Below are 27,700 nucleotides of genomic sequence, written 5' to 3' on the forward strand. Positions count from 1 at the left end.
AAATTCTCCTAGTTCCCCAGCACAGATTATACACGGTGTTTGATTTGGGCAGGAGCTCACTGGAGCTGAGTACCTGTACCATTTATAGAATATTAGCTCAAAAGTACTGTCGAGCTCCTGCACCTATAGAAACAGTACCGCACCCGCAACTATTTCAGTCCGAGTCAAACACTGATTATCTATGGACATAAAATTATTTGACCAGAAAATCCATAAAGATGTTTTTTTATTTTTTTAAATACAGATGGAATTGAGACACAAATCATACAAAAAGCAATAGCTAGGGACGCTAGCGGACAGTACACTTGAAAATGTTGCATCTTTGACTGATACTGTTTGATTAAAATTGTTTGGTTAATTTTACAGTTGATATTTATCTAAAGAAAATTCCCAGTGAGTCAACTGGTGCATTCAACTCGTCGACTTTCTCGCGGACGGCATGGGCGGTACTCCAGTGCTTCTGCAAGCTAGTTGAAGACACGAGACCTCAATGGGCCAGATCTAATCATCACAAATCACCGAGGTCTTCTTGACTTTGATGGATGACTGCGTACTCTGAAATATATAACTCAGTTTGTAAGTACCATTTTCTTCAAGACGAACTTAGAGACAATTGTTTGATTGATATGCGAAGCTTCCATATGGTTCGCTCCAGTTTTCTATTTTGCTTTGTGTTAGTAGATTCGCAAAAAGCTTGTTGAATTCAGTTGATGGTTTCTTCAACTTCACCGAAGCGTTGTTATTGAATTATACCTCATTTGAAGAATCTCCTGGGACACAATTCGATGTTATATTTAGTTTGCGACTCATTATCCTCTTAAATATATTTTAAACAATCTTTTTTTTAAAACATTTTTTACAATATCCTATTATTGCAACAAGGATAATGGTGGAGTGTTTTTGCTGTTTCAATAGGCTGTGGTCAATACAATTTAGTCCAGTTGCTTATTGCCAATAGCTATCTGGTATGATCTGTCCATTAACAACTTTACATTCCTTATTAGAATACAAATAACGCCCCATTTGAGGGATATAAAATGCTGTTCACTATTGCCAAGTTCCTCAACTCCTCTACAGAGTTGAGCGCATAGGCTACTAGAGTTAAAAAATAAAAACTTTTTTTAACGAACCTCTGACTCAGTTCCTTTACATGATACTTAAAGAACGTACATTCTTAAACCCTTATCATGTACCTATGTTTGACCTCTGTTGTAGCATGCCTTTGTTTGCTGAAATCCATACTTTTGAATAAAACCTTAAACACAACCACCGACTCAGCAATAAAAATAAATGGTTCCAATCGTTTTTCTACCATTCATTTTCCCATAGGGAATTTTAGAAACACTTAAAATAAGGTCTGTGTCTCATGTAGGCTTACCCTGGCGTGATGTTTTGATTACCATTCGTTTTTCTAACAACTATATATATGGCATTATTTCTGAACATAATGGCATGAAGAAAGTGTATTGGCTTTGGCAGCTGGTCCACAACGTTTTTAATAGGGGTCAATTCTCAACCACACCCATTTGACCAGTAGGACCAACCAGATTGAGCCATGGCACTAAAGCACAATTAGTTGATTATCACCATGCAATTAAACCCTTCAGATAAATACCTTCTCATGTGCCCTTAAGGCTCACACATGCTGTGGAGCAAATTATTTGGAATGGAAGGAATGCCTTGTGAAAACAGCAACAACTGTAGGTTAAAGGCAGACTAGAGGGCCTTTAGCAGTTTAATCTAGCAGTAAAACCCAGCAGGATCCCTTTTCACGTGGAGAGTGGGAGAGCAGAGTGGGTCGTTTCAAGGGTCAGCTCTAAAAGGTTTCCAGCACCATGAGAAGAGAACCAGGCCAGACCGAGAGGAGAACTGTGTGTTGTTGCTGCTGTATAGACATCCCTGTCTGTCTGTGACACATTCAGCCTCAGCCTCCCACCCAGCATCGCTAGCTCACTAGCTCAGTTCTACAGTATAATGTTTTTGTTATTTACAGTTCTGCTGCATACATGGCCTTAATTCGAGTTGATTAGAGCCAGAGAGATCGCTGCTCGTAGAAGATGTGTCCCAGATGTGAGCAGGAATTCCGAGCGCTTTGTAAAGAAAAGAAACAGTACTCTGCAGGGGTTATCTAAAGAAACCTGAGTCAGAGAGAACTGTTGAGGGGATGAGGGATTCAAGAGATCAGGGGGAAAAGGGCCTCCTGCTCAATCATGGGCAAATATTGAATTCTTCAGAATTCAACTTTATATGAGTAACTATAGTTGAAATCAGTGTTATTTTACTCTGAATTTCAACTACAGTATCTTGGTAAACCGCAAAGTTGAGGACAATCACAATGCTTGATATTTGCATTTGCACTGAGAAATTATCTCCTGAACTAACTCCAATTGACATACTGTCCTTCTCACCATCGTTAGCTGCTTTACTTTCTCAGTCCTAAGCAAAGCAGTGGGTTTCTGTGGGGGCAGTTTAAAAATGGTTCCGGAAATACCGCAAAAAAATCCAGGAGTAAAACTGACATGTGTTTTTGAAATGAGTCCCCATATAGTTTGTATGAATGGAGATTTCCCATGTGTGATGATCTACTCTGTGTCTGTCAGTCTGTCTGGATGTTTCCTTACTAAGATGATGACTGCTGTCGGTGTATAGAAGACACCAGATTGTATACATTGAGTTGATAAGCTAAGTCTATTGATTCTAATGATGTATTTGATCAATTATTTGTTATCACCCAAGTCATATTCCTTTGGAATGTCATTAAGTAGAGTAAACGCTATGGTAGTGCTGTGGTTACTCTCTGTGACACAGGCGTCTAATGTGTTTACACTTTCAGGATGAGGGAAATATTTCATTTTGAAATGGAGTCCCAGAGGTCTGGAGCTAATAGAGTTTCAGTGGATTGTTTACGTGATCACATTCTTTATTCCTAGGAAAATGGCTCCACTTGGATAGATTCCAAGCAGTTCTGGACATTTTGGTTGTATTCTGATCCAGCTTTACCAAATCCTTCACAGACCCCGATCTCACACAGAGATGTTCAGTTAAAAACTTTCAGACTGACTTGAGTTATTCATGAGTAAAATGTTGCATTCGATTCATTTGACTATTGTTGTAGTAAAAGGTTTATTGTTTTGCACAAGTTAGCATTCTGCCATAACATACTTCTGGGCAATTCCATGGTGACAGAATGATGCTGAGACTTAGATTTTTCACTTTAAAATGTCAAATAAAATCCACTGATTGGAAAGTTAAACAAACCATACAACTCTATGCTCAAGGACAACTGTTAACAATTCCCACAGAAAAAGTTACAAAAACACATTTTACTTGAACAGTGCAGATGCAAAGTTTGGTAACAGAATGACGGTTTGTACTGTTTATCTGATAATTAGGCCTTATTATCCAACCTGTGGATCAGTAGGCCATATTGATTTTCTACTTAGTCGTCCATATGAATTGACATCCCAACATGAATGACACAAAGGTTGAACCATAGTTAGCCATAGTTAGAGGTTAAGATTTAGACATCTGTTGTCTGTGTTGACTCAGACTCTATGGCAGGGTGGTACTCTTGATTGGGCTGTTTTGTTTTTCTGATGGGGATAGGATAGAGTTCCTAGCCAGGACAATCCTCATGTCTCCTCACGACACCCCCTATCTAATTATCACAGAGACACGGGTCAGATCGGCTGGAAGTAAGCTGCCTGGTTGAGACAATAGCTGCAGGCTGCCGCTCGGGATTAGGCTAATGACGGGGGAGGGAGTGGGAGGAGGGAGGTGGAGATGGGTGGGAAAAGTAGCTTGGGGCGGGCTGTTAGTTCACACTAGTGTCCTCTCACTGTAGGCAGGTCACTGGGAGGGAGGGAGGGCAGGTAGCCTCAAAGTTAGCTCGGTGTCTTTATGGTTGTCTTTCTGCCGTTCTGTCTTAATTCATGTACATGAAGAAGAGGGGTGTTTGTGTGTAGTGGACTGGTGGCCTTTAACGTTGCAGTTGGGGCTTGCACAGGGACTCTTCCACTTGCCGCCATCACTCAGACAAGCTGGGAAAGGATGTACTGCCTGCTGGATCTCTTGAACATTCCCAACTAGAAACCATGGCTGGATTTTACGGCTGCTTGCAGGGAAAGAAGTAAGTCTGTTCTCTCTGCTTTTCTGGTTCAACTTGTTTGATATCCTGGCAAGGTATGAAGACAGAGGAAACATGTATCGCCAGAGCATTTATCTGAAGTGTATGTATGCTATTTGTCCCAGGCAGTCTTCTTAATGTACATGGCATGTGTACATGTCTCTCTTTAGAGAAGGGCAATAGTTATGTTCTGATTCTGAACCCTAATATTAGGACACAGTAGGCCTGCATTGATTCGGCAAGTCAAAAAATATGAATAAATAGTTAATTTGTAACTAAGACCACTGTTGTAGCCTCATGGACTAGATTGTAAATGCTCTGTATAGGGGCTGTTTATTCTCAGTGTTAAAGAACCATCTCCCCCTTTATCCTTCCGTCTCAAGACATTAAAAAGACAATAAAAGCTTTATTGACCCCTCACTCAGTTCATTGATAAAATGTGAGAAAGGGAGCCAGGCAGCCTTTTCTTAAACTGTGAACTGACCCACTTAACAGTAACTCCGCCTGAAAGGGATCAGCTCCTCTCCCCCAGAGTGAGTAACTGACTGCCACGGTTTATTCACATCCATCCACATCCCAAACATCCATTTCATGGTTTGTGTCTGTCAGCTGTCCCAAATAAGTTCCTCTTAGCAGAAGTCTGGCTAAGTAATGGCTTTCATGTGACATCTTGTACACAGACTGACTTAGAAATGGAGAATGTATGACATACAGTATAGATGAGTACAAAACATAACATGCTAGTGTAAACAGCTTGGCTCAGATGTGTGGAACACCTGCACCGTTTCACATGGTTCTCGTTTAAACAGTCATCCTTCCTTGACATTGGACCGTAAAGCCTCACTTTTTCCAGATGGAACTTGTCTGATCTGGTTTAATCCTCCTTGTCCTACAGAACAGGGGTAAGGAAGGCTGCGTTGAACTATGCTCTACTACTAACACCAAAATGTTTATTTTTCCTCTTGTTGGATTCATATGTTCAAGCTATTATTGAAGATTAATGCATTCACGCATGTTAAGCCCTGTTGCACACAACATCATTTGAGCGCAACACACAGAATGTCTCTCTTGCTACACACAACTCGTATTTGGGACAGATGTGTAGCCTAACCCTTCCGCACTGAATGCACCCTTGATACAACTTATAAATTCAATAAGCTTTTTTTCAAAGTCAGACTTAGTCACTCCTCTCATTTAGAAAGAGTGAGGAGAGGAAATTCCATGGGTTTGTGGCTCTGGTTCAAGACAAACATTAAGGTATGTGAGGTTTTACTCAACAGCTGAAAAAAACTGTGAAAAAACAAAACTGTACTGTGATGAGCAGACCATCCACTTGGATGTGCAGCCTCATATATGGGGGCGCCACCCAATGAAAAGTGTTCACTCAGCATAGCAGAGAATGGTGGGTTGAACCTCCAATAAAAAAAGACAGCACATCCTTCCTTGATATCCTGAAAGTCCGCCCATTGTAACTACTCTAGGAGTTCTTCCTTCCGGCAGCTGTGCCCTGCAGTAGCCTTGTCCTGGGTACTGTGCTTCTCCTGTTAAGTTTCATTGGAGCTCCTGTTTGGTTGCTGTGATCATCTTGTATGTTCTGGGGAATCGATGGTTTAGCCAGATTACATTCAGTTTGGACATCTTTATGTAGGGCTACTGGCCTACTACACCCACTACTAATGAACTACACTGCACATCATCTACGGTGCCTTCGGAAAGTATTCAGACCCCTTGACTTTGTCCACATTGGGTATTATTATTCTAAAAATCGATTTTTTAAATTCACTCATCAATCTATACACAATACCCCATTATGACAAAGCAAAAACATTATTAAACCCTGAAATCTCACATTTACATAAGTATTCTGACCCTTTACTAAATACTTTGAAGCACCTTTGGCAGTGATTACAGCCTCAAGTCTTCTTGGGTATGACTCTACAAGCTTGGCACACCTGTATTTGGGGAGTTTCTCCCGTTCTTCTCTGCAGATCTTCTCAAGCTTTGCCAGGTTGGATGGGGAGCGTTGCTGCACAGCTATTTTCGGGGGTCTCCAGAGACGTTAGATCAGGTTCATGTCCGAGCTCTGGCTGGGCCACTCAAGGACATTCAGAGACTTGTCCCGAAGCCACTCCTGCGTTGTCTTAGCTGTGTGCTTAGGGTCGTTGTCCTGTTGGAAGGTGAACCTTCACCCCAGTCTGAGGTCCTGAGCGCTCTGGAGCAGGTTTTCATCAAGGATCTCTCTTTGCTTCTTTCATCTTCCCCTCGATCCTGACTAGTCTCCCTGTCCCTGCCGCTGAAAAACCTCCCCAGAGCATGATGCTGCCACCACCATGCTTCACCGTAGGGATGGTGCCACCACCATGCTTCACTGTAGGGATGGTGCCAGGTTTCCTCCAGACATGACGCTTGGCATTCAGGCTAAAGAGTTCAATCTTGGTTTCATTAGACCAGAGAATCTTGTTTCTCATGGTCTGAGAGTCTTTAGGTGCCTTTTGGTGAACTCCAAGCGGGCTGTCATGTGCATTTTACTGAGGAGTGGCTTCCGTCTGGCCACTCTACCATAAAGGCCTGATTGGTGGAGTGCTGCAGAGATGGTTGTTTCTCCACAGAGGAACATCGCGTTCTTGGTCACCTCCCTGACCAAGGCCCTCCTCCCACGATTGCTCAGTTTGGCCAGTCGGGCAGCTCGCTTTGTCATTATGGGGTATTGTGTGTAGATTAATGAGGAAGGCTGTAACGTAAGAAGATATGGAAAAAGTCAAGGGGTCTGAGTACTTTCTAAATGCACAGTATATCTGTCCTCGGCGCTCCATGCTCCACAGGCTATGTGTATAATTTAGACTGCCAGAGGACTCTTGCGCCAGTTATAATTTAAAGGCATGCCTGTATAAACTATCAAACAAAATGGCCAGTATCATTGCTTGGCATTACTGCTAAATATATTCACATGGTGCGTTTTATTTTTTACCTTTAAAAAAACATGCATAAAAACCTTGTCGTTTCTGAGAATTTTTGTGTTCAACATAACTGAGTGGAATGTGTTGTGTACCGTCCCTACTTAAGATAATGTAATTGCTAATTTATTTATTTATTTGCGCTGTTACATAGGCATATTAGTCTATATTGGATTGACTTCAGATATGGTTTGATATAAAATAATGTGAACTACAAACTCCCTATTTCCTTTTCCACAAATACTAGAAGTATCTTGGATGTTGAGAAGAATACAGTCTCCGAGGACACTGAGAGTGTGTGAACATTAGAATCAAGGTGTTGTCTGTCTCATACACCTTGCTAGTTGCTTGATTGCAAAACATAGGTGACTCCTCATATCTGGCTCTGAAATAGGGGATCACCCAGTACTGAAATAGGGGATCGCCCAATACTGAAATAGGGGATCGCCCAATACTGAAATAGGGGATCGCCCAGTACTGAAATAGGGGATCGCCCAGTACTGAAATAGGGGATCGCCCAGTACTGAAATAGGGGATCGCCCAGTACTGAAATAGGGGATCGCCCAGTACTGAAATAGGGGATCGCCCAGTACTGAAATAGGGGATCGCCCAGTACTGAAATAGGGGATCGCTCAGTACTGAAATAGGGGATAGCCTAGTACAAAAACAATACTCAAACCTGGCTGTGTCTTGGAACTGGCCGACTCAACTGTTGAACTCCCTGTGATCAAGTATTTTCTCATCTTCTAAATAATGATTTTGTTTATCTAACAAGCTTTTTTGTTCTCATAATGTAATACTGCTCCTTCCCACCAACTCTCTTCCCTTTCAACCCCTGAAAAGTTAAGACATGAAACAGAGGACGTCATCGCTGTTGGTCAGTATTGGAGTCAGTCCAAGGTCAGTCCATTAGCCCAGCTGAACCCTCCTGCCCCTAAACCATGTTGCCCCAATGCGTCGTGCGTACTCAGTTGTGTTCTCTCCTTTTGTAGAGGATGTTAGTCTGTGGAAGCAGAGCTGTGTGACTGGGGTTGGTCACATGGTCAGACCCTGGGAGGTTATGGTTCATAGGCTAGCTGTGACAACAACCCCAGGCTGCATTCTCCCCAGAATGCTCTCTGTTGGTCACAAATAGTACTCCTTCCCATGGTCTAGTCTATGCAGATCCCCAGTCTCTCTCTTATTATCCCCTGGTCTTAATTGACTGTGTGTGATGTGTTTGTGTTGTAGATGTATTGGTAGTGGGGGGTTTCAGTCACACATTGTCTCCCTTGGTATTGGTGGTGGAGGGTTTCAGTCTATCTCTGAAGTGTTATTTCTCTGTGAAGCAGGTAACATTTACTCAGAGATACAGAGGAAATGAAGAGGCCGATTGGATCTCTTTCTCTCTCTCTCTCAATTCAAAGGGCTGACAAACATTGTGGAATGTTTCAACTCACAAAATAATACTTAGAATGTTTATATAATATCTTTAGTTCAGTAAAGTTACTACTAGACAGCACATTGTCTGAGAAACATAACTTTTTCTCAGTTGCTTTCTGTTAGATTGGTTTTCATAACAGTTTTCATAACTATTCTAACAGAACACCTGAGAGTAGGTTCAGTTTCTCAGACAATGTGTTGTCTAGTAGTAACTTTAGCTAGTCTGGAGTGGGCCTGTCTGTTGTACTGTTTTGTACAAGCATTGCCAGGGGAACGGGGAAGCCAGTTTGAATGTATGTTTTATTTATAACTGTCAAGGGTTTGTAAATAGTTTAATTTGTTTATTTCAACCAATGTAATCAAATGCACTGAAAAAGGCCTGCAGTTAGGAGTTCAACATATGATATTCTCACAGCTGGAATAATGATGTTGCCATGTGTTTATTGATTATTGAAGAAGATTTCAGATACAGAAGGCTCATGTTTTATCTCACACAAGGAACATTCTGTTGTTATTGAACAACAATGACGTGGATGGGTCAGTCTCAGGCTGAGTTGAATAGCTTCAAGCTATTGGGACAGGGCCTTGGACTTCAGCAGGGATGTAACTGTAGATGTTATGTAACCGCAGACACAGGAGGCTTCCAGCAGCTTATGTCACACCAGGAAGCAGAGTCCAAGAACTGCCTTTGAATTTTCTCAGCTGGGTTTATATTTATTCTCTGACTGCCTCCGGTATTTGTACTACGCTTCTGGGTGTAATGGTTACAAGTTTTAGTATTGTAACTTCTAATCATTTCGTTCACTGTTTTTGTTGAGTGTTCCTTGCTCTTATAATCATCACATCCAGACTTAAGCTAATGTGGAAATAAACAAGTCAATCCTAAGATATTATATTTGAGAATTCTTCATTAAGACCGCCCCCGAGACATGGATATAGATTTTGACAAACATAGCCGCTCTGAGCTCATCAGGTTCTTGACAGAGTTGGCATGAAGCCAAATAGGCGGAGGAGGTAATTACCTTATTAACGGAGTAACTCGTTTTGCATGTGCGGTTGAAATCCAAATTGCCTCCACATCCTGTTTAACCATTCCGTGGAACCAGGGGTTGAGACTAGCTGTCACTGACCGCTGATGGCTTCCTCCTGCTGGGTCGGCATAGCGTGTCTGAGGCTATCCTGCTGGGAGCTCCAGACCAGCGCTAGCTCCAGCCCCAGGCAGCCCCCTCCAATAATCTGCCCCAGGCACAGGCTGCTTATCTCCGCCTCATCCTGTGACATGACAGGGCGGTGTCACTGAGGGCATTGTAGTAGAGAGAGATTGGTAGGCTGAGACCATCCCTGATCTCTCCTTCTATAGAGAGCAGGGTTATGGATGTGGTTGTTGCCCTCAGTGGAGATGCACACAGCTGAGTTACAGTAAATAGGGATGAATGAAATGGTGCCTGATTGAATCTACATTGTACTCAGCCCAAACTGACTGTGGTCTCATTATTAGTTGCCCAAATCCCTGGAAGGCTTCCTTCTATAATATAGCTAATTATCTCCCCCTTTGCTCCATAGTCAATGGCTCTCTTCCTCTGTTCCATAGTCAATGGCTCTCTCCCTCTGCTCCATAGTCAATGGCTCTCTCCCTCTGCTCCATAGTCAATGGCTCTCTCCCTCTGCTCCATAGTCAATGGCTCTCTCCCTCTGCTCCATAGTCAATGGCTCTCTCCCTCTGCTCCATAGTCAATGGCTCTCTCCCTCTGCTCCATAGTCAATGGCTCTCTCCCTCTGCTCCATAGTCAATGGCTCTCTCCCTCTGCTCCATAGTCAATGGCTCTCTCCCTCTGCTCCATAGTCAATGGCTCTCTCCCTCTGCTCCATAGTCAATGGCTCTCTCCCTCTGCTCCATAGTCAATGGCTCTCTCCCCCTGCTCCATAGTCAATGGCTCTCTCCCCCTGCTCCATAGTCAATGGCTCTCTCCCTCTGCTCCATAGTCAATGGCTCTCTCCCTCTGCTCCATAGTCAATGGCTCTCTCCCTCTGCTCCATAGTCAATGGCTCTCTCCCTCTGCTCCATAGTCAATGGCTCTCTCCCTCTGCTCCATAGTCAATGGCTCTCTCCCTCTGCTCCATAGTCAATGGCTCTCTCCCTCTGCTCCATAGTCAATGGCTCTCTCCCCGTGCTCCATAGTCAATGGCTCTCTCCCTCTGCTCCATAGTCAATGGGGTGGCAGGTAGCCTAGTGGTTAGAGAGTTGTGCCAGTAACCGAAAGATTGCTAGATTGAATCCCCGAGCTGACAAGGTACAAATCTGTCGTTCTCCTTCTGAACAAGGCAGTTAACCCACTGTTCCTAGGCCGTCATTGTAAATAAGAATTTGTTCTTAACTGGCTTGCCTAGTTAAATAAAGGTTTAAAAAAATGACTCTCTCCCTCTGCTCCTTATTCAATGACTCTCTATCTCCCAGCAGTGACTGCAGTATCATGGCCTCTGGACCCTCAGATGTGTTGACCAACCAGGATCCAACAGACACCACCGAAGAGTGCACAGGTAAACCCATACTTTAACTAATTGCTAGCCCTTTAAAGGGGCTCTTCACTTTTCTCTGGTCATGGAACTCTGTCTGTCTGTGGTAGTGCTATGGTCAATGTGTGACAGCAGATTCTATTTGATCAGATTTACAGTATCTAATCTTTACAGTATCTAATCTGTGGATCTATGCCTCCCTTGAAGATTTGCGTCTGAGAAGCCTTGTGGTTCATTGCAAGTTGAAGTGAGATTATTTTATCATGATTAGAATCCTTCCACAAGATCCATGCTAAAGTATCAGTGTTTCTTCTAGACCAGTGTGCTATTATCTCTTTATTGCAGAGAGCACTGGGCTTCAGGGAGGATCAGGTCAAGCTTAGGAAGGAGATTTTCTTACACTTTTATTGGCAGGAAATGAAGTACAAAAAATAAGAACATAAGAACACATTTTCCCACTGTCTGTCTGCCAACCCTTCACCCTGCTGTGATGCGCTCTGGGAACAAGGAAGTCAGGATCTGCAAGGTCAGGCTGGGAAGCGTCTCTGGAGGGCTAGCTGGGACGTGGATTAGCCCTTTCCTTCAGGAATAGCTCCCACTGAAAAGGGGAATAATCTACTCTATCAGATTGAATTTGTAAAGCAGAGCACGGAGGGCGAAGTCCATTAAAATAAATAATTTGTCAATGGCTGGCGGTGTGCTGGCCGGGGGATAATTTGGAATACCCTGATGGGCGGCTGTATCCTCGTGACGACCTGGGAGGATAGTGGGGGACAGGGGTGAATATTCCAAGGAGTTAATCTTCAGTCAAGATACAGTGCCTTGCGAAAGTATTCGGCCCCCTTGAACTTTGCGACCGTTTGCCACATTTCAGGCTTCAAACATAAAGATATAAAACTGTATTTTTTTGTGAAGAATCAACAACAAGTGGGACACAATCATGAAGTGGAACGACATTTATTGGATATTTCAAACTTTTTTAACAAATCAAAAACTGAAAAATTGGGCGTGCAAAATTATTCAGCCCCCTTAAGTTAATACTTTGTAGCGCCACCTTTGCTGCGATTACAGCTGTAAGTCGCTTGGGGTATGTCTATCAGTTTTGCACATCGAGAGACCGACATTTTTTCCCATTCCTCCTTGCAAAACAGCTCGAGCTCAGTGAGGTTGGATGGAGAGCATTTGTGAACAGCAGTTTTCAGTTCTTTCCACAGATTCTCGATTGGATTCAGGTCTGGACTTTGACTTGGCCATTCTAACACCTGGATATGTTTATTTTTGAACCATTCCATTGTAGATTTTGCTTTCTGTTTTGGATCATTGTCTTGTTGGAAGACAAATCTCCGTCCCAGTCTCAGGTCTTTTGCAGACTCCATCAGGGTTTCTTCCACAATGGTCTTGTATTTGGCTCCATCCATCTTCCCATCAATTTTAACCATCTTCCCTGTCCCTGCTGAAGAAAAGCAGGCCCAAACCATGATGCTGCCACCACCATGTTTGACAGTGGGGATGGTGTGTTCAGCTGTGTTGCTTTTACGCCTAACATAACGTTTTGCATTGTTGCCAAAAAGTTAAATTTTGGTTTCATCTGACCAGAGCACCTTCTTCCACATGTTTGGTGTGTCTCCCAGGTGGCTTGTGGCAAACTTTAAACAACACTTTTTATGGATATCTTTAAGAAATGGCTTTCTTCTTGCCACTCTTCCATAAAGGCCAGATTTGTGCAATATACGACTGATTGTTGTCCTATGGACAGAGTCTCCCTCCTCAGCTGTAGATCTCTGCAGTTCATCCAGAGTGATCATGGGCCTCTTGGCTGCATCTCTGATCAGTCTTCTCCTTGTATGAGCTGAAAGTTTAGAGGGACGGCCAGGTCTTGGTAGATTTCCAGTGGTCTGATACTCCTTCCATTTCAATATTATCGCTTGCACAGTGCTCCTTGGGATGTTTAAAGCTTGGGTAATCTTTTTGTATCCAAATCCGGCTTTAAACTTCTTCACAACAGTATCTCGGACCTGTCTGGTGTGTTCCTTGTTCTTCATGATGCTCTCTGCGCTTTTAACGGACCTCTGAGACTATCACAGTGCAGGTGCATTTATACGGAGACTTGATTACACACAGGTGGATTGTATTTATCATCATTAGTCATTTAGGTCAACATTGGATCATTCAGAGATCCTCACTGAATTTCTGGAGAGAGTTTGCTGCACTGAAAGTAAAGGGGCTGAATAATTTTGCACGCCCAATTTTTCAGTTTTTGATTTGTTAAAAAAGTTTGAAATATCCAATAAATATCGTTCCACTTCATGATTGTGTCCCACTTGTTGTTTATTCTTCACAAAAAAATACAGTTTTATATCTTTATGTTTGAAGCCTGAAATGTGGCAAAAGGTCGCAAAGTTCAAGGGGGCCGAATACTTTCGCAAGGCACTGTAGTAGTTCTTTGTGTACTACAGATGACTCTTCCCAATATTTTTTTATTTATAATACACAGTTTATTAGGTACAACCATCTAATACTCCCGAGTGGCGCAGTGGTCTAAGGTACTGCCTCTGTGCTTGAGTCATCACTACTGACACCCTGATTCAAATCCAGGCTGTATCAAACCGGCTGTGATTGGGAGTGTCCCAGGAAAATATTCCCCACACCAGTATACCACCGGCACCAGCCTGTACGAGGCAGGATGGGTCCATGGACTCGTGCTGCTTACACCAAATCCTGACTCTGCCATCAGCATGATGCTACAGGAACTGGAATTTTGTTGAACCAGGCAATGTTTTTCCACTACTCAATTGTCCAGTGTTGGTGATCGTGTGCCCACTGGAGACACTTCTTGTTTTTATCTAATAGGAGTGGAACCTAGTGTGGTCGTCCTCGGGTAATAGCCCATCCGTGACGAGGACTGACGAATTGTGCGTTCCAAGATGCCGTTCCTACACACCATTGTTGTACTGCATCATTATTTGTTTGTTTATGGTCTGCCTGTTAGCTTGCATGATTCTTTCCATTCTCCTTCCACCTCTCTCATCAACAACCTTCTCGGTAAACCCTAGACACTTTCGTGCTTGAAAAGTCCAGGCACCGACGATCATACCACGCTCAGTCGCTTAGGTCACTCGTTTTTCCCATTCTAACGTTCAATGGAACAGTAACTGAATGCCTCGATGTCTGTCTGCCTGCTTCATATAGCAAGCCACGGCCACGTGACTCACTGTCTGGTGTACCTAACAATAAACTGAGCAGTGAGTGTAAATAATAATATGTCAATTAGCAGACGCCTTTATCCAAAGTGACTTAGTCATGTGTGCATACATTTTCTTTATGGCTGGTCCCGGGAATAGACCACGTACCCTGCCATTACAAGCGCCATGCTATACCAACTGAGCTACAAAGGACCACGTTTACCTGGGGTAACAGTTTTGTAATAGGTTTAACATCAGCTCAAGGCGAGTAAGTTGTGGTTGGGTACGGCAGTGGTCTCCAGATCAACAAGTAAATTCAGTTTCTGTTTCTGACTGTTTATCTCCTGGTCATGCATCTCCTTCATGTGTCCCATCTAGGCCTACATTTAGCCTGTTTGACAAAAAGACCCTCTCTGAACAGAATGTCTTCGTGTTTACATTTACAGCTATATGTACAGTATGCATCCAAAATATGTAGTACCTCTCCTATTGGGATGACGTTTTCCATGAATTGTTGACTTTTCCATCCATACTGAATGGGCCAGTTTAAAGTGTGTGATCATACTAGCTCTAGGCCTTGTCTACAGTTGGATCTCAGTCTTTTCCAGAGCATGTGAGCCAGTCACGGGATGGTGTGGCTTTATATATATAAATAGTCTCTCACTAGCAAGCTTCAATCCTCCAAGCAGCACTCACTCTTTAATCAGACGATTGCATTCCTGGCTGCTGAAGGGCTCCATCCGAGGATTGTTCACGTTGCAGTCATCCCCTCCCAAATATTGGCAACATTTCTATGGATCCAACTGACTTGACCTTCTCTTTTAAGAATTGGCCATTCTGCTTTGTTTCTGGTTATGCTGCTACTTTGGCATAATCGACATATTGTTTCTAAAATAGCTTGATGTGTTGTATTCATGAGCTGTAGGCACCACCCTTATCACCTAGCAAATGTCTCAGATCTTGGCCTGCTATTATTCTCAACAAAGGAGTTGAGAGAGTTTACACTCACAAAAAAAAACACTTGAAGTAGTTAAAAAGAGGTGTTGAGAATTTCTACTGTGGTGCTAATGTAAATGGAACAGTGGGAGTATTTTTACTATCTCATTAATGCTACCTGGGTTTATGACCAGCAGGGTAACTACTCTCACTTGAGTTCACATGAGGGAATAGTTACATTTCAAATAATGATTGAGGTTCGTTACAAAGCTTTCCATTAGGTGGTCTTATTTGTTCAGTGGTGGAAAGATGTGAAGGAAAATGATAAAGAATATGGTTAAAAACTGGTGAAAACTGGTAGTGAAGGAATAGGTCCCAGTTGTTAACTGGAGATGAATAACCTCTGCCATGCTCTATTCTTGATATGATCTTCAATGTAGGCAAGAAGAAGTCCAAGTTCCAGACCTTCAAGAACTTATTTTCTAAGAAGAAGAGAAAGGAGGCCGCTGCTCCTGCCGGGGGGGACAGTGGGTTGAAGTGTAGCCAGTCTAGTGACAATGTCAACGTCCCCGAACCTGCACTTCTCATCCGCTCTGAGAAAGACGAGGGCTCTGGGTAAGATGATTTTCTTTTCACAATACAGGCAATTTAATTTTATTCCCAAGGAACAAATGCGTCATTGAATGTAGTGCACCATACAGGGAGTAGGGTGCCATTTGGGACAGAGGCAGGGCTAGGGACTTGTCATTCTGCTTTTTAGGTTTTTCTACATACTATTAGACTTAGTCCTACATGATTGAATGGAGATGACCCAGCCACTGCCTAGAAGCGCAAATGTTCTGATCTGTCTTTTTTTTTTCTATTTCTTTCTTTCAAAGGACAAAAATAAATATGGGTAATAAGGCTCTGTCACATGACAGTGTCTTTGTCTCTGAATCTCCCCTGTCAGAGGTGACTGAGGGTCTGGGAGTCTCTCAGGACAGCATCCATGGGAAAGTCAAGTCTCTACAGGTGGGTAGTAGAGCCTCTGTCCTATTCCTCCACACTGGGACTGGCTGTAATATGACCTGTTGTAGCTATGGTCCTATACTTTACTATCTCCGACATTCAGGTCTCTCCATCGGTGTTAGCATTGCCACTCCGTCTGTAGAACCTGGGTATAAAATTAGCCCGTCTGGTCATAAGCCGGTTAGACTGGGCGCTAGTTAGCCAAGGCTCATCCTTAGTTGTCACCTGTTCTAGACAGCATCCCACCGAAGGTCAGAGTGTACGTACAGAACTCTGAAGCACAATACAGCTAGTGTTGGCTAGGCACAACAACATGCTAGAACAAGGAGGAGATAATCGAGAGAGAGACTTGGCTGGTGGTGTTCAGTCATTTTGGAGAAGGATTTGGATTCTAAAGCCTTGGAGGAAACAGACCTGAGACTGTGTCCTAGGGAGCAGCTGAGCTCATACTAATAGAGTATTTTCAGTTTGTGTGTCTGTGGTACAGCTTTCTTTCACCACACACAGTCTATTTCTCAGCTAGAGAGGACCTATTATTTCTTTAACACACTTTCACTTATCATTCCACTTTGAGAAGAGTTCTCTACCAATGGGTTGGATAGCATGGTCTTGGAGAACACTTGGTCTGACAGGAAAAGCCACTCTGCTTAGTAAACTAATCCTGCACACACATCATGATAGCCACTCCCTATGAACACATAAAAATACTGAAAACACTTGAAAATAGCTGATAGGAGTGGTTGATAAGTATGTTATTGCCCTGCAGCTCCAGCTGAAACAATCAGGCTCTCCTCAATCTCTGTTGAAACAGGTCATCAGGCTAGGCTCTCCTCCGTCTCTGTTGAAACAGGTCATCAGGCTAGGCTGTCCTCCGTCTCTGTTGAAACAGGTCATCAGGCTAGGCTCTCCTCCGTCTCTGTTGAAACAGGTCATCAGGCTAGGCTGTCCTCCGTCTCTGTTGAAACAGGTCATCAGGCTAGGCTCTCCTCCGTCTCTGTTGAAACAGGTCATCAGGCTAGGCTGTCCTCCGTCTCTGTTGAAACAGGTCATCAGGCTAGGCTCTCCTCCGTCTCTGTTGAAACAGGTCATCAGGCTAGGCTCTCCTCCGTCTCTGTGTGTGAAGAAGATGGATGACGCAGGAACTCTTTCAGAAGATGACGGCCTGCCCTGCAGCCCACCAGAGTACTCCACCCTGCACACTGTCCTGGCTGGGGTGTCCCACAGGGTACGCATCATTATGCAGTCAGGACTGGCATAGTATTCATGGGGTCTGTGCGGTCAACTTCATGTTAGCAATCATTGCACCAGATTAGCTACGTAGCTAATTCTTGTCTTCAGTCCCTATTATAATTGTGTGGTATGTACTATGTGACTGCAGTCACATGGTCCCTGGCACATACAGTAGATATACAATACATACCACACATTCATGCTTCATGAAAGCTACCAAGAGGATGACTCCATGCAGTCATGCATACTTCTACAGCACAGGAGGCTGTTGAGGGGAGGATGGCTCATAATAATGCCTGGAATGCAGTGAATGGTATTAAAACGTATGGAAACCATGTGTTTGATATCATTCCAGGAATTTCGTTCCAGCCATTACAATGAGCCCGTCCTCCCCAATTAATGTGCCCCCAGCTACCTGCTGTCTACAGATCTATTACTGCCAATCACCCTTTTTCTAACTGCATTGTGTCTCATCCCATCTGTCTCTAATTCCAGTCTTCCAAACCGGTGCAGAGGAACAGCTCCCTGAGTCTGGAAGGGACCGACAGTGATGAAGACCAGGTAATAACCAGTTATCCATGTCTCTAGTTTACTTCTTTGTTTTTGTTATGCGCTTCCTGTTCAGTGGATGCGGTGAACAATCTTCCTGATCATTTGATCACCATGACCAATCAGAATATGAGTGGGCTATTTTGTCATTTGATTTTAAGAATAAATTAATGTCCTCCAGACGAATTCCATGAGTTGATGTCTCAGAGCACATCTTTCTTTTGATGAAGTATGAAAGCTGTGTGTCTTTTGATGAGGTATGAAAGCTTTCATGTCAGATGCAGTGTTGAGCAATAGGAGTGAATCAGGATGGAGACATTGTTGCGCTTCATACATCCACAATATGTAGACCAGTGATGGGCCACTGGTGGTCCGGGGTGCAATTTCAAAGTTTGGTTGTGCATCACCAGTCACTCAATTAGTCCATGTCAGCAAAAAGAAAGTGTGTGATTGGTAAGTTAGTCTAGCGGCCAGCTATCTAAACTTGTAGTAAGCATGGTCAAATTACCCGACCGGGCAGGGGCCCATTGATCATCAGTTATCATATTAAAAACGGCAAATCTTTGCCTCCACACTATGGCAAAATGTGTAGAATTGCACGTAGCTTCTATTACTTTTCTATCAATGATGGCAGACCATTTTTCTCTTCCGCTGTCTTTTCCACATAGCCATGAGTTTAACAGGAGGTCAGAATGGAGGGGAAAACCTCCAGAGAGTACCTGACTCCATTTGACATTTTAACATCTAATTTGGTTTGTAAACAACCAGTGTAGACTAACAATAAAATGCTTACAGTCCTTCCCAACAATGCAGAGAGAAATAATAGAAAAATTAGAACACAAGGAATAAATCCACAATGAGTAACAATTGGATATATACATGGGGTGCCATTACCAGTGGATGTACAGGGATATCGGGTAGTTGAGATAGCTATGGACATATAGGTAGGGATAACGTCTTAACTGATGCCTTGTGGGATGTCAGAAAGATAGGGGATAGTCCCATGGGCACATAAAACAGGACTACTATAACTTGTGTGATTTTCAGAAGTTGCTGACTGTTCATCCTCAATGACACACACACACACACACACACATGCAATAGTTTGTGCCTGAACCTCCAAATAGTTGTCATGTGCTTGTGTTTTGCCTTGTTTGAGATGTTTCAGCTTGACTCAAGCCATAAGAGGGAGCGTACTGTTGAACAAGGGGCGGCAGGGTAGCCTAGTGGTTAGAGCGTTGGACTAGTAACCGGAAGGTTGCAAGTTCAAATCCCCGAGCTGACAAGGTACAAATCTGTCGTTCTGCCCCTGAACATTGAAAATAAGAATTTGTTCTTAACTGACTTGCCTAGTTAAATAAAGGTAAAAAAAATACATAAAAATAAATGAGGGAGCGTACTGTTGAACAAGCCATAAGAGGGAGCGTACTGTTGGTTTTACCTCCTCTGTGTGCAGTGAGCACCACTGAGAAGCCCAGCACAAATCTGTAGTTGAAGATGTTGACCTGACAGTAATATTGCTGCATGTCATTATACTGCTCTGTTTCTGCAGGATGTATTGTTTAACTAGGAGAGAGGAGGGGGAGGGTTTGTGTCTCCTGTGTGGTCTGAATTCATTCCAATGGTTTTCTCTTGCATTCAGACTGTCTGCTACAAATGGGGACAAAACACAACTCTGCCAAGTTGAGCTCTGGTTATAGTCTGGCTATAGAACAAACAAAACATTAATTTACTATGTCTAATGATCTAATCCACTCTGCTGGATACAATACATTTAATTGACTATATATCTAATGATCTAACCCACTGCTGGATACAATAACAAACACAACATGAATTTACTATATATCTAATGATCTAATCCACACGACTGGATACAATAACAAACACAACACATTTAATTTACTATATATCTAATGATCTAATCCACTCTGCTGGATACAATAACAAACACAACACATTTAATTGACTATATATCTAATGATCTAATCCACTCTGCTGGATACAATAACAAACACAACATGAATTGACTATATATCTAATGATCTAATCCACACGACTGGATACAATAACAAACACAACACATTTAATTGACTATATATCTAATGATCTAATCCACTCTGCTGGATACAATAACAAACACAACACATTTAATTGACTATATATCTAATGATCTAATCCACTCTGCTGGATACAATAACAAACACAACACATTTAATTGACTATATATCTAATGATCTAATCCACTCTGCTGGATACAATAACAAACACAACACATTTAATTTACTATATATCTAATGATCTAACCCACACGACTGGATACAATAACAAACACAACACATTTAATTTACTATATATCTAATGATCTAATCCACTCTGCTGGATACAATAACAAACACAACACATTTAATTTACTATATATCTAATGATCTAATCCACTCTGCTGGATACAATAACAAACACAACACATTTAATTTACTATATATCTAATGAGCTAATCCACTCTGCTGGATACAATAACAAACACAACACATTTAATTTACTATATATCTAATGATCTAACCCACTCTGCAGGTTACACAGGGCAAATACACTGTTATGCCCATAATCGGAGCAATCCTGTTTGGTAATATGTTCATGTTTGTGTTAAATCTGTATAGTATATACCAGATAGCTATTTATCCTAAGCATCCATTTTTAGTATGAAAGCAAGATCAGAGGTGGCCCATTGGCATCTTCTTTTGAGCTCACTATTCCTCACTGTCGGATTGACAGGTTGTCATATCAGATCACTTAAAGTAAGTCAGGGTGTCGCTGAAGGTCATTCACCCTCCTGTCTCCCCTCCATCTCTTTACCTTTTAGGGTGAATTGTTGTCAGAAACAGTAGATTAGACCTACATTCCAGTGGGCTGAGAGCAGAGGCCTGTATTTGTTCAGCTAATGTATGGGGGAGCCAGGCAGAAAAATGCCAGGATGTAGGTCTGCCTGGGACTTCAATGGCTGGGTATTTTTAGCTGCTGAGAGGTCTTGATAATGGCGTCCCTGACATTGTTTATCCAGCTGTTTAGACAGCCAGTCCTCCCTCTGATTGACATTGTTTATCCAGCTGTTTAGACAGCCAGTCCTCCCTCTGATTGACATTGTTTATCCAGCTGTTTAGACAGTCAGTCCTCCCTCTGTTTGACATTGTTTATCCAGCTGTTTAGACAGCCAGTCCTCCCTTTGTTTGACATTGTTTATCCAGCTGTTTAGACAGCCAGTCCTCCCTCTGTTTGACATTGTTTATCCAGCTGTTTAGACAGTCAGTCCTCCCTCTGATTGACATTGTTTATCCAGCTGTTTAGACAGTCAGTCCTCCCTCTGTTTGACATTGTTTATCCAGCTGTTTAGACAGTCAGTCCTCCCTCTGTTTGACATTGTTTATCCAGCTGTTTAGACAGTCAGTCCTCCCTCTGTTTGACATTGTTTAGACAGTCAGTCCTCCCTCTGTTTGACATTGTTTATCCAGCTGTTTAGACAGTCAGTCCTCCCTCTGTTTGACATTGTTTATCCAGCTGTTTAGACAGCCAGTCCTCCCTCTGATTGACATTGTTTATCCAGCTGTTTAGACAGCCAGTCCTCCCTCTGTTTGTCTGAATGCTTTTCCTTCGTCTTGAGTAGGAAACTGAGCCATGTCTCAGGATAGGGTTCATCTGTATCAGGAGAACCACAATACAGCACTCTTGAATCTGTTTAGCTGGTATCTGGCATCAGCAGAAAGCTGTGATGTGTGTAGACAGAGATGTCTGAAGACATTGAGGTTGTAATAAGTTTATTTACTGTATCAAAATGGCCTCTCCTGTCATGTGTAGATGTCCTGTGAGACGGGCTCCAGATCGGTCAGTCCCCTGGTCTTCCTGCCTGTAGACTTCAGCCAGCCTGCCAGTCCCATGGGCTGTCTGGACAACACTGCCGCTCGCCACCGCCTGGCTGTCCGACACAAGGCCTGTGCCAAGACGAGGAAACCCACCACTGTAAGATATGTCCATCCCCTTCCAACACAACCATCCGCTCCACTTCCCTAGCCAACACACCCCCACCACCCCTGTTCCACACCTAGCCTAACTCTGATCACTAGAGCAGAACCCCTCAAAAAATCTATCCAATGAGCCAAGAGAGTCCAGCCCATGTAGCCCAAACACAACACACCAGCCTGCCATCAGGGTGCGTGGCTCATGAGTCTACGAGATCTGTGTAAAACATGGAAAGCTGGAAAGCTTAATAATCTTTAAAGGAACTGTATTGTTATTAAGATGAAATGACTCTTCTCTGTTCAGAGGGTTGATGGCAGGGCTGAGGGAGAATCATTCCAGGAGGAAAGACAGAATTGTATCATTCCAGAATCTGTGGAGGAGGATGAGGAGGAAGGTAATATAAATGATCCTTATCACAGTAACATTACACAGATGTACAAAAGCGTAAATATTAGTAAAATATCAGAAAGATGATCATTCTTACCCAATACAATGACTGATGACAGGATAATGATATAGGAACTTAGTGGGGCTCTGCTCTGATGTAGTTATGTATGTTCCAGATGTGAAACGTGAGCAGGCTGGTGTTGCGGAGGAGGAGCAGACAGATGGGGTCGTGGTGTCCCAGCAGGCCGAGCGGTCAGCCTCAGATGAAGAGGATAAGCAGAGTGTCCAACAGGAATTGTCTCATGCTCAGGATGCCCCCTCCCTCTCCATACAGAATGACTCTGACTCTGAGGAATGTCTTTCATGCCAGGCTGAGGTTTCAGCTCCCCGGCTCCAGACCGCCCCACTGCTTGGCTCCATGAACTCTCTGGAGCCCCCTACTGGAGATGACTTCCTCCTGACCCCTCCTGGGTGTGAGGTGGCTGTGGAGGGAGGCTCTCTACTCCAGGAGGTATTGATCTCCCTCAAGGGTCCACTGACATCTGTCCTGGGACTGGAGACAGAGGCTGTGCTCCTGGAGGTGGAGGTGAACATGGAGGGGTCAGAGGCTGAGAGCGGGGTGGATGAGCTGGCATTGAACCCACAGGAAGAAGCGTGTCTCCCCAGTGATAGACCGGACTACCCAGCAGAGCCCCGAGAGGAGGTGGAAGATGAGCCTTATGAGGAGGAGTTAGTGGTGGAACGTTTCAATCCAAAGGAGGAAGAGGAAGATGCCGAGGAAATCAACCCTGAGTACTTAACCAAAGAAGATCCGGACATGCCTTCAGTGGAAAAGGAGGAGGAAGAAGAAGAAGAAGAGAATGAAGAGGAGAGGGAGGAGGGGGCAGAGGTAGAGGAGAAGGAAACAGAGGAGGTTGTGGAAGATGAGAGGAGGGAAGAGGAGGACAAAATGGAGCCAGACTCAGATGTGCCAGTGCAGACAGCCTTATTGGAGCCAGGGGAGGAAGAGGATGTAATGTCAACGTCTGTGGAGGATGATTTCCAGCAGGTTCCAGACAGAGACCCTGAGAGAGCTTGTGAGAGCCCTGAGTGCACCACTGAACTTTCTGACCAAACAGTCACAGACCAAGCCTGTCTCCCCCAGCTGCCAAACAGCAGTACACCTCCTCCAGAGTCCCTGGACCAGCCTGAGGCCCCTGCACACACCACACAGGACCAGGAAAAGCCCAGTGTAACAACTGACCAGCCCTGTATAACCAGTCCCAGTGCAGCCGCTGGCCCAGAGCAGAGCCCCCAGGAGCACTGCAGGGGACCAACTGCCACCGAGGATCCTGGGAAACCATCTGGTGGTTCTGAACATAATAGACCAAGGTACACCATTGCCCCTGCCTGGCAAAGGTTGGCTACCAAAGAGCTAACCTCCCCTTCTCCATCTCCCTCAGTCACTGTGCCTGGGGCTGTGGAAGCAAAAAGAGATCCCCCAAGTGGAGTGGAGCCACTTAGCCCTGTGAGGGCTGATGTCCCTGCTATTCCCATCCCAACACAGAGCACCACAGCACCCATCATGTCACCTGAAGACACTCCCCCTGCAGCCCAGGAGGAAGAGACCCCTGAGAATCTGTTTGGTGTCAGGCTGAGGAAGACCTCTGTGGGTATGCTTCGCTTAGGCTCAGAGAGTGAAACTCCCCCTGCTTCCCCAGTACACTCACTTCCCATAGAGCCACCGAGGGCCTCGTTCACTGAACCACAGTCAAACAGCAAACCTGCCCTGCCCAGAAAGCCCTCAGAGCTGGATGGTATGGTCAAGCCAAGGAGAATACCAGGTACTAAAACCATCTTAGTCACCATCACACCAGTCAGTGTTTCCAGACGTGTGCTATTTGGCATATCCTTCACTTGCAAGGTCATCTTTGTTTATATCTATTTTACAATGTTGAGCTTAAGACTTCAGATGACAAAACATTTAGCCTGTGTATGTTATAGGAATATGGACTCATGCTGTTCTAACTTTGGACTAACAATTCATACTGAAACAGGGCCATGAGTGCTGTTGAGAGCTGACTTATTGAGAGCTATCTAAACATAGACTCATTAACACCAAGGAGAGATTCCTCCATATGACTATTTAGAGCAACAAATTAGTTGGAATAATATTGCTTTTCTACATTTTGCCTTTCATTCATTCGCACCTCTATCTTCCATTTCCACTCCAAAGAAAATCATTATGCCAAATGAAGTTACCAGGCAGCTCCTATATATTCCACACCAGTTGAAGACATTTCTCCTGTGTTCTTTTGTTTCAGATCTGTCTGTGGGTCGAGAGCCTAGTGGGGGACCTGGTGGGGGATCTCAATCGCCAAGCTGGATCTCAGTGGCCAGACAAAAGCAGAGGATCTTAAAAGAGAACTCATTGGAGGAAACCACAGATAACAAAGACCCTGCAGAGATGGTAGGGATGGTGCATATTGTTTCATGTGTTCTTTTGTTTACCGAGAAGCCTACTGTTTGAGAGAGGAAAACAGTTGACTCGTCAATCAATCCATTCATTCATTTGTTCATCCAGTCCTCACACTTGAGCAAAATACGTATTTTTGATCCTGTGCACACTGGGCAGCTCTTTATCATTTATTTTGACGCAATGACTAGATTTTTTTATGACTGGCTATAAAGTTGTATAGGTTCAATTTACTTTGTTATATTGGAATGAATTAGTACATAATTCAAACTCTTCACAAAACCTACATTTCCAGGAGGAGCTTAACAGAAAAAAATCCATTCGTACATTGACAAGGCCTGTCAACGAAGACCAAGCCAAGCCTCCAGGATCTCCTGTTAAAGGTTAGACTCATCAGTATCCCACTCTGCCACACACATGCATCGCTTTCTTATTGAAGACTTTTCATTGTTCTCATAAGTGTGATTGATCCACTGCTGCCCCCTTGTGGACCACACCTGCAAATAGAATGATCCCATTGATAATAATCCATACCTGATCAATACTAATCTTCAATTACATGCCTGAAATAAGACTCAAAAAAATACTATAGGCAATTTTGATAAAAATGTACTTTGTGGTAGGACTACTTTTGGGGGGACAATGCTAAAAGTCGTATCTTTAAAGATGTTCTCTGCTCGTTGTCCATAGTGTTGTGTTCCCTGGAGATCTCCAAGCCTGTCGTGGTTGAGAAGGAAGGGAAGAGAGCCCTGGCTCACCCAGCCCCTACAGCCCTGGCTCAGGACGAGCCCCCGTGGTTGGCCCTGGCTAAGAAGAAGGCCAAAGCCTGGAGCGAGATGCCCCAGATAGTGCAGTGAAGATGGGCCAAACCATCCGTCCGCTGATGGATCAGAATGCATTTGCACACCCAGAGTATAATTTTGTTTTCTACTTCTTCTGCTGTTCTAATACCTTCAAGCTTCTGATTGGTCAGACACTGAAACCCTCAAATCACACGCTGCAGTGAAAGGAGTGAGTTGGGAATTGGGCCAAATGAGTAAAGGTTTTGAATTATTGATTGATACGGCATACAATTGGATTCAGTTGACATGATATGTCTTTAAGTAAGACAGACCCATGACTAAATTACTTATTTGTTTTAATTTCTTAACTGACAATGTCGGTCTGTATGAGGTGAGGTTCGGGTGTGTCAAAACCTTAAACCTAGCCTTGATCTTTGATTTGGGGATGAATAAGCATGGATGGAAAGAAAGAGATGAAGGTTTCTTCTTTTTATTTATTAAATCTCATGTTTGATGTATTTTTTAATTTTTTTGTATTACCTTTAAACGTGTGTACATGACTTGTACATAAAATGTTCGGTAATGAACAAATGCTGTTTCTCTTTGTCATCTGAACTCAAGAACAGTAAAAAACAAGGAAGTTACATCTGACAGTTGCTCCTCTTTGTACCTACTGACAATCGAGCTGGCAAATATAGTTTATCACAGATAGATATTTTTTTTTACTGTTTAGCTGATGCCCCACTTCACATTTTAACCCCCCCTCCTCCCCCAAAATGGAAACCGATTTATTTTAAACTATTATTTTTGACGAATCGAAAGATTCACTTCGCTTTTGTGTGGTAGTTCGGATTCGGTTAAATCGTGTTGGACCAAATCATGGGTAGTGATTCCTAAAAGTAACCCTAGTATTTTTTTTTTTACAAGGCATTCAAATTGTATTTTATTTATTTATTCGCTCACTCGCCTCACTGTTCTAAAAATGAACTCATTTTATAATGTATAACAGTGGGACAACCTTACTGTAGTGACCCTGTGTTTTATAAGCGTGGATGAGAACTCTGCCACTATAATTATTTTGTGGCACAGTGAATATCCCACTTCTGACACCACACCAGTGTAATGAAACAGGCAGGGAGAGTGAGCTTGTTCCCTCAACCTTTTGGCTCAATTAATGAATTTGTGAATATACAGTGGGGTCCGGAATTATTGAATTCATTGATAAAGAGCAAAAAATACTATAAAAATACTGAGCTATATTGTATGAAAATAAAGTTAAATTATATAATTTTTTACTAATACAATTGGAAAAGTTTTATGATTTTGGAGAACACGTTGGGCGGGATCTTAGACCAGTCCTCCATACAGAATCTTTCCAGATCCTTGATATCCGTCTGTGCTTATGGCCTGCCCTCTTCAATTCAAACCACAGGTTTTCATTGAGGTTCAGGTCCGGAGACCTTTAAAATGCTACTGCTCTCCCAGATCGATCTCTTCAGTGTCCTTGTGGGACCAAGAAAGGATGTTTGCATAGAGTGGACACTTTACATCGGCAGCCCACACTTCAGTGGACACTTTGCATCGGCAGCACACACTTCAGTGGACACTTTGCATCGGCAGCACACACTTCAGTGGACACTTTGCATCGGCAGCACACACTTCAGTGGACACTTTGCATCGGCAGCACACACTTCAGTGGACACTTTGCATCGGAAGCACACACTTCAGTGGACACTTTGCATCGGCAGCACACACTTCAGTGGACACTTTGCATCGGCAGCACACACTTCAGTGGACACTTTGCATCGGCAGCACACACTTCAGTGGACACTTTGCATCGGCAGCACATGCTTTAGTGCCCTGGGAGTATTTATAGCCCTGTGAGTTTGACACTTCATTATCGAGAGCTGTCCTTCATGACCCACAACAACCATTACTTTTACCACCTTCTTCATCTAGATATTTTCACTAACTTTCTAGGTAAAAAAACAAACAATTTATACACAAATGATGTGACTCCATTACAGGGTGTCTTGAGAGTTGATGTAACCATGCGTTTTGTAGTCATCAAATCTTTGTCAAACATTGACGTTGAGGGAGAATCTAAGCAATCAAATATTGTTATTTTTTCAGAAACAAGG

General features: G+C 43.3%; 1 protein-coding gene across 4 annotated transcripts; it reads left to right on the forward strand.

Annotated features, from left to right (window-relative positions):
• Positions 1-430: 430 nt before the first annotated feature.
• Positions 431-26,861, forward strand: LOC110504763 (CRACD-like protein). Of its 4 annotated transcripts, none has more exons than XM_021583576.2 (12): positions 431-576; positions 10,958-11,040; positions 15,575-15,749; positions 16,013-16,145; positions 17,227-17,367; positions 17,868-17,933; positions 21,774-21,935; positions 22,239-22,329; positions 22,499-24,145; positions 24,626-24,771; positions 25,073-25,160; positions 25,468-26,861. In XM_021583576.2, exons 2-12 carry the CDS (start codon positions 10,974-10,976, stop codon positions 25,632-25,634), a joined length of 2,883 nt encoding a protein of 960 aa, XP_021439251.2. In that variant the 5' UTR covers positions 431-576; positions 10,958-10,973; the 3' UTR covers positions 25,635-26,861. The 4 variants fall into 4 exon arrangements, with proteins under 4 accessions (XP_021439251.2, XP_021439250.2, XP_021439248.2 ...); XM_021583575.2 differs by having other exon boundaries at positions 438-576; positions 10,961-11,040; XM_021583573.2 differs by lacking the exon at positions 431-576 and adding an exon at positions 3,841-4,129.
• The last annotated feature ends 839 nt before the right edge of the window (positions 26,862-27,700 follow it).

Source organism: Oncorhynchus mykiss, chromosome 31 (genome assembly GCF_013265735.2).
Source record: "Oncorhynchus mykiss isolate Arlee chromosome 31, USDA_OmykA_1.1, whole genome shotgun sequence".
NCBI classification, from domain to species: Eukaryota; Metazoa; Chordata; class Actinopteri; order Salmoniformes; family Salmonidae; genus Oncorhynchus; species Oncorhynchus mykiss.